General features: G+C 39.5%; 1 protein-coding gene and 1 non-coding gene across 3 annotated transcripts in view; both read left to right on the forward strand.

Moving 5' to 3' along the window:
• LOC116806641 (zinc finger RNA-binding protein) overlaps window positions 1-13,801 on the forward strand; it is a 64,215-nt gene that overhangs the window by 359 nt on the left and 50,055 nt on the right. For both annotated transcript variants that reach the window (XM_032744678.3, XM_032744677.3), the window contains exons 2-3: window positions 130-214; window positions 11,340-11,622. In XM_032744678.3, the coding sequence (XP_032600569.1) occupies window positions 130-214; window positions 11,340-11,622 (368 nt within the window). The remainder of the gene's footprint in view (window positions 1-129; window positions 215-11,339; window positions 11,623-13,801) is intronic.
• On the forward strand, window positions 9,383-9,519 carry LOC116806998 (small nucleolar RNA SNORA66). Its single transcript, XR_004366039.1, has one exon. It is a non-coding gene; the product is annotated as a small nucleolar RNA SNORA66 (small nucleolar RNA).

Below are 13,801 nucleotides of genomic sequence, written 5' to 3' on the forward strand. Positions count from 1 at the left end.
CATGTCTGACCTGGCGCTCGCGCGCACTTCTGTCTCTTGTCTGTCTGTCCCTTTCTCTCCCCGCCTCCTCCTTCCGGGCCTCCTGTCATGGCTCCGACCGCTGCCGCCTCTTGGTTATCTTCGCCACAGTGCCCAGCCGCCTGGGAGAAGATGCCAAAATGGCCACCGGCAACTACTTTGGATTCACTCATAGCGGGGCTGCTGCCCAGTATAGGTAACCACCGTGACCCGTCCCTCCCTCTCTCCCTCTCTCCCTCCCTCTCTTCCTCTCTCCCTCCCTCCCTCCCTCTCTCCCTCTCTCCCTCCCTCCCTCTCTCCCTCTCTCCCTCCCTCCCTCTCTTCCTCTCTCCCTCCCTCTCTTCCTCTCTCCCTCCCTCTCTCTCTCCCTCCCTCTGTTCTTGCCCGGAGTCACTTCCCTCTTCGCCTCCGGTTTCGTGTCCCTGATCGGGATCTCCCCCCCCCTCGGGGTGAGTGCTCGGGACTGCTCCCATCCCCTGCCCCGTGTAGGGCCTGATTCTGCAACACGCTACGCTGCGATAGTTTGTGCTTGAGACCCATCTACTTATCTACCTCTCCCGCAGGTGTGTTTTCTTATCCTGGTAAGGACCTCCCTGTATCCCCAGTGGTGTGAGGGTGGGGAGGTGGAGCCGGACACCACGGAGGAGGCAGCATTAAATCCCAAGGCTCTTAAATTAAAATGGTCACTTAGAGTCAACAACGCCAACAAGTTACTGTCTGCTGACCCCCGGACACTTCTCCTTCAGTGAAGATGGGGCTTGCTCCCCAAGTCTTTGCTTCCCCCTATGTCAGTGTGGGAGGATGGAATCGTTTTTAACACGTGTTAAAATTTCACCAACCTAACCTATGGGATAGATAAGGGAAGAATAGAAACACCAGAAAATACAGGGGACTGTCCCATTCAACTGAAGCAATGTTATAAATAATGTATCAGAAAGTAGAGACTGTACTTTTGGAGCCATGCTCCTTTTAAAAAGATTTTCTACTTGGGTATCTAAGATCAGGAGCAGGTCTTATAGTGGAGCTTGGGGACCTGTAACCATATATTTTGTATAGGTATGTTGCCTTAAATTTTTGCATCTTTTTGCATCCAAATTGTGTGTCAGACTGTTAAAAAGTAATTAATAGCATCTATTATCTCACTTTTTCTGAAATCAAATTACTTAATTTGGCAAAACCCAGATACAATCATGAATATCATCACATTTTTGGCTTGTGTTGGAGTAGCGCCTTGAAGTTCATATTTGAATCTTTGTTATTCGTTTCATAAATTTATAATAAAGGCCTTCCTTGACTCCTAAGTTTTAGTTAATTGGAAAATAGTAGGATAAAGCAAATATATGAAATATGAGGGATTATTGGCAAATGAATGCAGATGTGTGCTACTGTTATCGATCTAATCAAAATTGCATACCTGACATAGTTTCAGGAATATACAGTTTTATGTGGGTCTTGGAATGACTCCCAAGTGATTCTTTTCTGGAAATGGATATAAAATAAATTAATTTCCATTTACTCCAATGTATAATAGTTAAAGGAGAGGATTAAAATTAGCTAATCTTTTTGTTCTTTTTTTTTTTTTTAATTAGGTGCTCACAGTATGTTTATGTTTTACTTGACAGTTGTGAAATTTGAAAGTGTGTTGTCATGGGTATTAAGGAGTTTTTTAATAACATAGAGGATCTTTTTGTAAATAAATAATATTTGATTGAATAATAAACTGAGATCCATATATAAATGCAATTTTGAAGTGGCGATTAATTTTTTAAAATTGTTATTCCTTTTATTGTGGAGCTGAGGTGGTCTGTAGAATTAAGAACCTGAACAACTAATTTGAAATTTCCTTAAAAGCATATAATTGGAATACAGTTCAAGTTCAAAACTCTTTTTGTAGTTAATCCTAAATGTATTCTTGAGAAAATGAAAAGACTTATTGATTGAAAGCTTTTTCTTTTGCTATCGAAAGTACAAGATACTATTCCATTTACATATAAGTAAAAGACTATCCTATAAATGTTTTTTTATATTTGCCATGTCTGAAAGTGAAGAGACAAAGCAATCACTGTTAACGCAGTCCTTTCATAAGAATGAATTTAATATTTTGAACAGAAAACACAGGAGTCGGTGTCTAAAAGGGAGTTTATCTTAATGTAATTACATCATGATTTAGTGAGAGAAGCATTAGATTATGCAAATACCAGTACAGAATATTTTTCTGAATATTGCAATACCTTTGTGCTAGTAGTGGTATTTGGCCTAGGGTTATAAACCTGCAATCAATACAAAACTCTGTTACTTATTTAAGTAACTATTAATCCATTTATTTACAAGCCTGAAATAAATGTGAAATTTGGTGATACTAGTCCTCTTTAGTTTGTATGTGTGTCTGTGCATTCTGTAGGCCACCGTAACAACTGTGTGTCTATTCAGTTTGATATGAACAACCTAATATTGGCTTGTTTTTCATGTGTAAAAAATAGTAGCATTCTTGATTCATTGCTGGAGAAGAGGCATAATTATGCTTTTATTTTGAAGTTGGCTGACTGAAATGTGAGGATGCTGATGGAAAGATAGGGACATTGAGAATTGTTTGGACAGAGAAGTGTGCAAATGTGATGGTCTCTATCTTGTTTCAAGATTTTGGTTCCTGTTAAGAAGATAAAGAACCTTTGAGCATCTGAGTTTCATCTTACTTATGTTCATACCATGTACCTACTCTAATGAGACAGGTCACAGATGTGATATTCTTGGGTAGTTAAGAGTGAATTTTTAACTTTGAATTGCTAAGTGTGGTGAGTCTTTGCAAGTAAAGGCAATTAATTGTAGTAAATAGGGTCCAGAGCCAATCACAATGCCTGTGAGTTTAGATTGAGATGCAGTCTTCTAGGTAGCCATATGGAAGTGAACTCTTGCAGTTATAGCTAGTTTTCTATTCAAGTGCAGTGTATGATGTTACTGGATATTCGAGACTTGTACAGAAGTATTATGACCTGTCCTAGAAGGCAAGGGTAACCTAGGTTCTTGTTAATCCCTTGGGGTGGATTAGAGTGAAATGACACTGATTGATGTTTGTAAAAATATACATTTAGGATTTATTTTAGAACAATTTGGTTGCAATGGAAAGCAGGTATGTAGCCATTTGGGTTATTATCTATAGTAATATAGCAATATAAAAGCATGAAAATATCATTTAAGAAAATGTATAAGGGAAAAGAACGAAAGGATAAGAGTAAGGGAACAGATCACTACCCATGGATCTGCAATGAGAGTTGATGCAATTTCGATGTCTGTTGGTCACAGTAGTGATCACTGTCTTGATCCATTGGGGGTGAGGAAAAAACCCTTGAAACACAAAGTCCAATGGGTTAAAATATGCTCAGGCTGTGTGGGAACATCCAGGTACCTCCCCTGGGGGGAAGCTTTCAGTCTTCTGGTGGAAGGCCTCAGAAATTAGTCTGGGGGAACTTTGGGGGTCTTTGATGGTTTATGACACCTTCTAAGACATGGTATCTGCCTCTCACATCAGCACAGTTGAGCCAGTTACGCCCCATCAGACCTGGAGTCTTGTGTCCAGTTCTGGGCTCCCCAGTGCAAGAGAGACATAGACATTGGAGAGAGTCCAATGAAAGGCCACAAAGATGATGAAGGGGCTGGAGCCTCTCACCTATGAAGAAAGGCTGAGAGAGAGAGCTCAGACTGTTTAGCCTATAGATAAGAAGGTTCAAGGGGGATCTTGTTCATGTATATAAATACCTAAAAGAAGAGTGCAAAGAGGACAGAGCCAGGCTCTTGTCAGTGATGCCCAGTGAGAGGACCGGGGGCAATGGGCACAAACCAAAACACAGGAGGTTCCCTCTGGACACCAGAAAATGTTTTTTAAACTGTGAGGGTGACAGCACTGACACAGGTTGCCGAGTAACCTTCTGGAGTCTCCCTCCTTGAAGATGTTCAAATAGTAGTCTGGACATGGTCCTGGGCAACTGGCTCTTGGTGGCCCTCCTTGAACAGGATTGGACCCTCCAGATGTCTCTTTCAACCTCAGCCATTCTTTGATTCTGTGATTTTGACAAGGAAAATGTTAGTGGTTGATAGTTTTAGGCAGACATAACATCTAAAGCTCAGTTCTTTTTGTCATGCGTTATAATTGTGAACATGGCTGTTATCTAGACTTGAATAACATCAATGTTTTGATAATGAGCTGTCAATGGTGTGCAACCAAGTAAAGAGAAGTAGATGGATGAAATCTGCAAGATTATGAGCCAGTGTGGCCCTTCACTCCACAGAAAATCAGATTGACATAGAATTGAAGATTAGTGTGGAGAAAAATACATGGTCACAACTTGCTGCAATCAGCCTTATCTAGAAGGTTTATTATAGTGGCATTTCATAATATATGGCACTTTTTCTGATACTAATGTATCACAAACATTAGTATTTTCCATCACTAATGTCAGTAGAATTTAGTGCAGTTGTGTCCTACCAGCTGGGGGAGGGGCACTTGAATCTGCTTTCTAGAGGGACCCCTTTGGAAGTTTCCTCCCAAATTTGCCCTAAACCAGGACAAGTTGTTATTCAAAGATTTGAGTCAAAGGTGTTTTTAAAAAGCCCAAACTTTTCTCATGCACTGTAGTACAATAATTCTATGTAAAGAATTAATTCTCTTGATCCTTGAGGTTTTTTAGGTAAGATATGAAAGATGAGAGGAAGCTAGGTATGCATCGGGGTTGTCCTGGTTTGACACTGGTGCAATGCCAGTGCCCCCCATGAAAATGCACCTTCCCAAATGAATGCTGTGAGATGCGATCCAGAACAGAGCAGAGCAGGCCCAAGCTTAATAACAAAGGAAAAAAAAAACTTTATTAAACTATAAATAAAATTAAACTATCCTATGATAAAAAGAAAGGAAAAAAAACCCCAAACCCCACGCACTAAATTCAAAATGAAAACCTTTCAAAATATTCCTTCTCTCCCCACCCAACTCCAACAAACCACTTTGAGACACGACTTGGACCCTTAATCAAGTTATCACCCTTCAGTATAAGCAATACTAAGTCCATCAGGGGAGAGAGGAGTCTCCCTTGCACCATAGACCCCCCAGGAAACACAATTGCCACTTCTTGTGTTTCCGTGTCACATGGCACTGCCCGGAGAGAATCTGCCAGTGTGACACTCTCCTCTCCATGTCACAGTGCTCCCACCACCGTGCATGCACAGACTGCTCATAGGGCTCCTTTAAGGATTCTTTGCCAAGGACCAACAGGAATAACAGTCCAGTGTCTCATTTTGGGACCACAGTCTCCCCCATTTTCCCCCGGGACCGAGGGTCCAAGAACAGAGATCTTCTTCTTTCTGAAGACAGAGGGCATCATCACACCCTCCTCAGCTTTTCTCTGTTCACTCTATTCTCGTACTGGTAGTTGCTGAAGCAGGTTTCTTGGCTCACCATGCATCCCCCTAAAATGCAGTCTCTCTTGGAGGAGAAATTGGTTCAGTCTATGGCTAACAAGAAAAGTCCAGCCAAAAGCCACTCCATCATCTCCCTCCAACCTTCTTTTCCTAACATCTCAGGTCCCAGGCTGTCTCCTTCAAATCGAGGAGGACTAATATTTCACAAAGCTCTCATTCCCCAGGAAGGGGTTAAAAGTCCCGGACTTCCCGGACAGTTGAAATCTCGGCCCAGGATTCCAGTTCTCATGCTGGGCACCTTCCCCCCCTCGTCCTTCTCCTCTGCCGGCAAACTTCCAGGTGTCTTCAGGCTCTCTGTTTCTTTCCCTCTGGGGGGGAGGGGGGGGAACAAAGACATCTCAGACTTCCTCCACCCTTCTGTCTGCAGGATCTGGCTCTGTTCCAGATCCTTCATCCCTGGCCTACCTCTCCAGGCCACATGGCTTCCCCTCCCCCACCCAGCCTGCTGCTGGGCGGGGGAGAGTCTACACCCTCCTATGACCAGAACCAAAGAGACAGTTCTGGGAGTTCTTGCTTTTAACCCCCTGTGTTCTCAGAGGCATGTCCAGCCTTCAGTGGTCACTCCAGGTGCCAATACCCAAACGTGACCACTGATTGGTTTGACTACCAACTTCCTGAGAAAATTCCCTTCTGTGTCAAACCACGATTGGGTCTAAAACTTCTGAATATAAATGAGCTTATTTGGAAGGAGGAAGCAAAGAGCATGTCTCCCTGAAAATGTTGGGATAAATTAAACTCTCTAACACAATTTTTTTAGTATTAAGGAGTAGGCATTACTTTATTCCAGGCCAGGTGCATAAGGGGATAGCTACACCTAGGTGCACACAACTTTTTATTTATTTATACATTATTAATAAACAAATTAATGTTCATTGGTTCTAAATTACATAATTCTCTTCATTAATTAGTATTCTGTCTTCTATGGGTTATTGATTTCCCACTTCTCATGCTCATTAGTCCACAATTTAAGTATTTTTATTATCTTTTTCCCAGACAGGGAGTGTGCAGCACATTTTAGATCATCTTTCTTAGTCACGTCTTTATCTTCTGGTTACTTCGACATGTCCTTGGAAAGCTCTAAATTCTGGATTCCAGGTGTCCAGCTTTTAACTCCGTCAGGCTTTGTTCATTGAAGCTTATCAGGGTTAGTTTAGCAAAACTTAAAGTTTCAATGATCTAATAATCAAGCTCTTAACAATAACAGTCTGTTAAAAAAACAAATCAGCTACATGCTGGCTAAAAATTACACTGCTTAAGAGTAATATACTGCTTATGATTATTTACAGCAATTAATAAAAAAAGTTAATTAAAATGATTAGATAGGAAAGTTATATAATTTCCAACACATGGGGAAATAGGGATATGCAAGTAGTAGTTTAGGGCAGGTAGGGAGTGATGTAAAACATTAAGTAAGGTGCTGGAAATGACCTATGTCTTGGTTTGAAAAGAGAGGTGTCTGGTAAGGAAGGCAGAAGCCTTCTTTGAAATGGAAAATGTAAACCCCCTCCCTCCGAATTATTACAGTTTTTAAATTAAGGGGCTCTCAGGCAAAGATATGGGAATAGGAATAACAGTTCTTTACTAGGAAAATTAAAAATCCAAATGCAATAGTACAAAAAAACAAAACAGCACTGAGTCAGAATACGACCTGACACCCTGTGGGTCAGGGTGTTGGTAGCAGTCTGATTAAATGGTGGCTGCAGTCCTCCTGGAGTGACAGATGTGGTTCCATTGAAGCAGTGATCTTGTAGAAGGGTGTAGTCTTCCTCTGAAGTGTGGTGTAAATGGGCCTGATCTTCCTCTGGGAATCCAGTGGAGAAGACAGCTGCTCCTTGGGGAATCCAGTGGGAAAAGGCTGCTCTGGTGTTCCAAAATCTCAGATTATATCCAGGTAGGAATGCTTGGCTGCTCCCCCTGGGTGGAGCATCTCACAATGGGATGATGTAATTTTATCAGTCATGCAGTGAGACTCAATGGCCCATTAACAGAAGATATTTCCCAGAGGGGGGATTGGTTTGTGGAAGAGATAAAGAAAACTGTTCAATTGACAGAGAATAACTGCCCCACCTCTAACAGATGGCAAATAAAATACACACCCCAGCTACATCTTTCAACCTAAGATAACCTGTCATTGACTAAAACATACATCTACAGAACACGGAGAAGAACAATTGAGTGCAACATGTAGCCTGTACACTGGCTGCGACTGTGATAGTGAAAACACAGTGATATAGAAATCCAAGATAGAAGATGAGTGTTGCAGAACATGTGTTGTTCCTAGAAAATTGAAATTAAAGTGAGCTTTGTGGGGAAGCACTGTTACTTTTATGATCAGCTAAAGAAATAGGTGTGGTATGAATAAAATGCATTCATTTTGAATGAAAATCTTTGGCAGAAGACATTAACGCAATGTAGCAGAGTAAGATTTGAAGCTCACGAGTCCTTTGCCTGTAACTTCTTAAGTCAAAGAGTGATGTTTATTGTGATAGTAAGTTAAAATACTGTAAGAATTGTAATATGAAGTTACCTTGAATTGGATGTTCACAAACTGGGTTTTCTTTAAGTAAATATTGGTTTAGAAGTCTTTTGCTTTTGAAGCAATCTTTCATAAACTAAGGAAAAAAAATTTGACAGTGAGGGTACTTAGATATTGGAACAGGTTCTCTAGAGCAGTCTTGGATACTCCATTCTTGGAGATGATTGGAACCTGACTGGACACAAAGCCCTGAAAAAACTAATGCAACTTTGTTATTAGCTGTGCTTTGGGCACAGGGTTAGAACAGATGACCTCATAATCTTTGTTTCAGCCTAAATTATTCTGTCATTTTTAAGTTCTATCTAGTTAGTAAAGCCAGTTGGACTACATGTCTTTTCATATGAAGAGCACTCAAATTCTTTGAACTCAAAGATGCTATTACGGATATTAGCATTTATTTGGGGGAAGAGAAGACTTGATCTAAAAAGAAAACTCACTAAGGTACCAGGTCAATCAGTTAGCTTCTCTGTCTGCTTCTAATTTGGTTCAACTTTTCCCCCACTGTGTTAGGGGATTAAGCTAAATTGAATTACTTTGTTGCAGTAAAGAGCACATGTAGTTTGTTACCATAGCTCAACTGACATACCGTATTTCATTGTTACCCTAATAACTTGATTAAATGACTGTTTTTGAGTCTTATTTATTAGGACTAAGTTGAAATACCTGATGGGGTGCAATATGGAAAATTATTACTTAAGCTTGAAATTAGTAAAAGAATTGTAGAGAAGGAGCGGGTAGAGGTCGTTAGTAGAATTAGAAGAGTGATTATCAGAGGAATAGTTGCAGTGGAGTACTCTAGGGATTGATCTTGAGTCTTATTATTTATGGTGCATTGTGATATTTGATGCAAGGGAAATATTGTCAATACACAGGTAACTTTACAAGAAGCTGCTCTGAGGAAGCTAGATTCTTTGGAAAAAAAGTCTGGAGCAGAGTGAGTGGCACAGCCGAAACTTAATCTCAAATGATCCATACAGTTCTTGCCATCTGTAGTAATGAAAAAAATAGATAATACTAGGATATGGGCAATGAAAAATTGCAAGAAAGATTGGTGGGAGAGGGAGCTAGCAAAATAGTCTGGAGGGAGGTAAGTTCATCTTGGCTGATATGGTGAGGCACTAATCACCAAACAAGGATTAAAAACTCTTGTAAGTTAAATGACAGTGACACAAAAATATTTTGATTATAAATCAATTACCTGAAAGTATCTGGTCATCTTTATGCTAAAAGGTTCTCAGTAAGACCAAGGGGAGAAAAAGAAACATAAATTTAGAAAATATGTTGATATGTATTTCTGTAACATAGCATAACAACTTTTAAAAATGAAGTAGCAGACAATTCTAGAATATTTTTCTTGTGGTCTTGCAAACTCGGTCACTAGCTCTGCATGGCGTTGCAGAAGCAAGCGGAACACATTTGCTAAAATAAACATGGTCATAGAATTATATTAGCCTTAGAACTCAAATTAATTGAGCTTCTAATTCTATACCATGATATGGAAGTTTAGTACAAAAATAGCACAGAAGAAATTTAACTGTCAGCAGAATCTTGTTAATAGTCCTGCTCATAATGATCACAGTCTCTTCACAATATTAAGCACTGAAAACTGTCAGTCAGCTTTAATCATATATATATTCTGAGAACAAAAGCATTTTTGTTGATAGACTGATACTGTTACCTCATAGTGTGTTGTTAACACTGTATTATATTTTGTAATAGTAACTTAAGCACGGTTTCATGAAATTTGAGACAGATTAATGCTTCCTGGGCAAGTCCCTGTTCTTTCTCTCTCTCCCATTATTTATTTTCCTTTGCTGCCATATGTATAGCTTATGTGTGTTCTAGCACTCAGCAGACTGTTTTGTGAGCTACAGTGTTTCTAACATTTCCACTATGATAGAAAATGAACTCAGGAAAAAAAAAAAATTTAAAAAATCTCGTTGTTTTCTGCTAGATTAATGAGTTAAATCAGTGCAATGAATAGCTTGACAAGTAGCAGAACTAGCACTAGGGATGAAATAGAATGGCATAGCCAGGTTTAGTATATGGGAGGAAGGAGGAATAAGAGTGGGGAAGAAGACTTTTCCTTGTTGGCAGTATTAGAATGTTGATGTGTTCAAGTGCAGTCTGAGATAGTTTACTGCCTGTTTTCCCAATGTAATGTATTTTTAGTAGGTACATATGATAATGCGAATTACCTCAGAACGTATTAATATTTTACACTTTTGTACTGTTAGTTATGTAGATAATACAGCCTAATTTTATAAATTGTCATTCACTTTTACCATCATAAAATAGTCTTCCTGAATTTTCTGATGGAATTTGATTTCTCACTTTAAACTGACAAAATAGATAAACTGTCTATATACATCAAGCAGTGGTGGGAGCTACACCAGAGTGAGTCAGGTCTTCTCCTTCCACTGTTATGCTAAGAAGTTGAAAATGAAATGAAACATAATTGTGAATACAACTCACAACTGAATTAAATTTGGATGAAATGCAAGTGGTTTTTAAAGGAAACAGGGGCCTAAGATGGGAAGAAGGTGGAGTCCAGGTGTGTAAGTACAATAATAATATTTTGTCTGTGTGTTTTTGCTGTAAGATTTTTAAAAAAATATATTGAAGTTAATGGGTTCTGCTGTAATTAAAATTACAAAATCAGTTTTTATTAAAATAAAAGTTATTAAACAAAAGGGAGTTATGGAAATGTCTTTTGCAAAAATAATAGTAACTATAGTTAAAAGGTGCTTGCTTTGTTTCTGATAACTGTCAGAGAGAATATTGCAGTCTTTAGGAAAGAAATACTGTAACTCATTCCTTTTGGTTTTGAGCATAATCATGCTGAAATTCCATTTTGAGTGTTTGCTTCCAACAAGATTTACTTTATCTATTTTTTTTTTCTAAAAATTAGAGGATACTACCTCTTTGATATGTATGGACTTGTTTTTGAATAATCTTTTAATAGTGCTATGAAGATGTGAAACTCATGAAAAGATAACTGTGTAAGACTTCTGTATTATTTTGAATTAAAGGCTTGGGTTATTTTCAAGCAGTGGAACACAGCTACCACCACTCCTTGCTAAGAAGAAAGTCATTGCCTGCATGATATACTTCCATTCACAGAAACTTCAAAACAATACAGCCTTTTTAATGGGGTGGATAAGAGGCAATAAAAGTAATTACAGTGTATGATAGCTGTTCCAGGTCTGTTTGTAGAACAGACAAGTATGAATCAAATCTGGGAGTTTGAAATGTTTAGGCATTAGATGAGTATGTTGGATTAATCTAATTACTTACTTACTGTCTTTTTCCAATGTAGCCAGCAGCCAGCTTCGGGCGTAGCTTATTCCCATCCAACTACAGTTGCCAGCTACACTGTCCACCAGGCACCAGTTGCTGCGCACACTGTCACTGCAGCCTATGCTCCAGCAGCAGCTACAGTTGCAGTAGCCAGGCCTGCTCCAGTAGCTGTTGCAGCTGCTGCAACAGCTGCTGCTTATGGAGGCTATCCTACAGCGCACACAGCTACAGATTATGGTTATACACAGAGGCAACAAGAAGCTCCACCACCACCACCTCCTGTCACTACACAGAATTACCAGGTGTGTTTAAAAAAAAAAAAAAGTGTAATTTTTAAATGATATGTTAAAAGGAGGAGGCCTGTTTGGATAAGAGAATGTGGTGATATTTATATTTTTTTTTCCATGGCTCACAGCTAAAACTGTGATAGAATGTGAAGTGACTGCTGTCCTTTATGGTGTGTATAGAGGATTATCAGCAGTAATACTGATAAGATTTAGACATTCACACAATAAACAATGTATTGACATTTATCTCCAGATTATTTTGTGAACTACTGCTGAAATATTTGTCTTGGCTAGCCTAACTGTCCAAGTGGCATGCAGTTAAATGGGTCATGGAACTGATTTAGATGAAAAAACTGTTCCAATAAAAATTTTCAGTTGGAGATAGTTGTTCCCTTGTCAGATTCCTGGTTGCCACAGGAGCTCTCGCACCAAATGTAAGAGGATAGAAGATTATTTTAGGAGAGGAACTGTCTTTTGAATAGATTTTGTGTACTCTTTGTGAGACTACTGCCTACCTTTGTGTGGCTACAGGCTTTTACAAAAGGAAACTGTTGTGTTTTCATCTTGCTTTGACCTTTACTGACACTTCTTTGCATTGAATCTAGCAGTTGTCAGCATTTGGGTGGGTCAGGATTCCACAGAAGGTTAACCAACTTAAAAAGGAGCACCATCTTTCCATGGCATTGAGACTTCTGCAGAATTTCCCTGGTTCTGCACAGTTGTGCCAATGCAAGAGATGGATGTGGGATCATGTAGGGTGAGGAGAGATGTGATGGTACCTCAGACAACTTCCAATTCTTACACTGGCTTAAATGTCTTATGAAATAGCATCCTGTCAGTGACGGGTATTACTTTTCAGAAATAAAGAAACTTAGAAGTACAAATCAATGCTGCATCAGTTTTGCAGTTGGAAGATTTCAGTATGTAGTGGTTATCTTGGGACTTATTTAAGATAAGTGTTTATTCCAAAGAGTGAGAAGTTTCAGTCTTGTCTGTCTGTCTAGATTGACACAATGTAAGGGTATATACACATCAGTAACCCTAGCCCATTGGTTTCAATCAGACAGCTTAGATGCAGAAAGATGAGCAGTTTTACATGGCCAGGTAGTTTCCTATTAGAAATGTGAACTTTATTTGTGCTTTTAGCAACTTTTTTGCTACATTATCTAGACTCTAATTTGCATTTCTATTTGTTTAAAGCTACTATACTGTTGCTGTATGTTATTAATTCCTTTTTAGGGCTTTGTACTTTGTTACATATGGTAATGAATGTAGGAGTCTTTCCAGTAGCATGTTTACACATAATTATAAGGTTGTTAAACTAGTCAGTTATTAGATGCATTCAGATAGATAATAGTCCCCTAAATTAAAGAAAAATACTACAAAAAGACATTGAGGCACTGGAGTGTGTCCAAAGAAGGTCAGGGAAAATGGTGAAGGGTCTGGAACATAAGTCTTTTGAGGAGTGGCTGAGGGAGCTAGGGTTGTGTAGCTTGGAGAAGAAGAGGCTAAGGGGAGATCTTACTGCTCTGAAAAGAGGTTGTAGTGAGGTGGATCTCAGTCTCATTTCACAAGTAACAAGTGACACTACAAAAGGAAATGGCCTCAAGTTGCACCAGGGAAAATTTGGTTTGGATATTAGGAAAAATTTCTTTATGGGAGGGGTTCTAAAGCATTGGAACAGGCTGCCCAGGGAAGTGGTGGAGCCACCATTCCTGGAAAAGTTCAAAAAATATGTGGATATGGTTTAGTAGTGAACATGGTGGTAATGCTCGGTTAACTGTTGGACCTGGTGATCTTAGAGGTCTTTTCTAACTGTAATGATTCTATGATTTCATTCACCAGCATCCCCAAGTCCTTGGCAGGGCTGCTCTCAATTTCTTCATTCCCTACCCTGTATTGATACAAGAGATTGCCCAGACCCAGGTGCAGCACTTTGCACTTAGTCTTGTTGAACCTCATGAGTTTCCCATGGGCCACATCTTGGGCTTGTCCAGGTCGCTCTGGATGGCATTCCATCCTTCAGGAGTGTCAACTGTACTGCTCAGCCTGGTGTGATCTGCAAACTTGCTGAGGGTGCACTTGATTCTTTCATCTATATCATTGATGAAGACATTGAATAGCACTTGGTCCCAGTATGAACCTCTGAGTGACACCACTTGTCACCAATGTCCATTGGGACACTGAGCTGTTG

The sequence above is a fragment of the Taeniopygia guttata genome, chromosome W (assembly GCF_048771995.1).
Source record: "Taeniopygia guttata chromosome W, bTaeGut7.mat, whole genome shotgun sequence".
Taxonomy (NCBI): Eukaryota; Metazoa; Chordata; class Aves; order Passeriformes; family Estrildidae; genus Taeniopygia; species Taeniopygia guttata.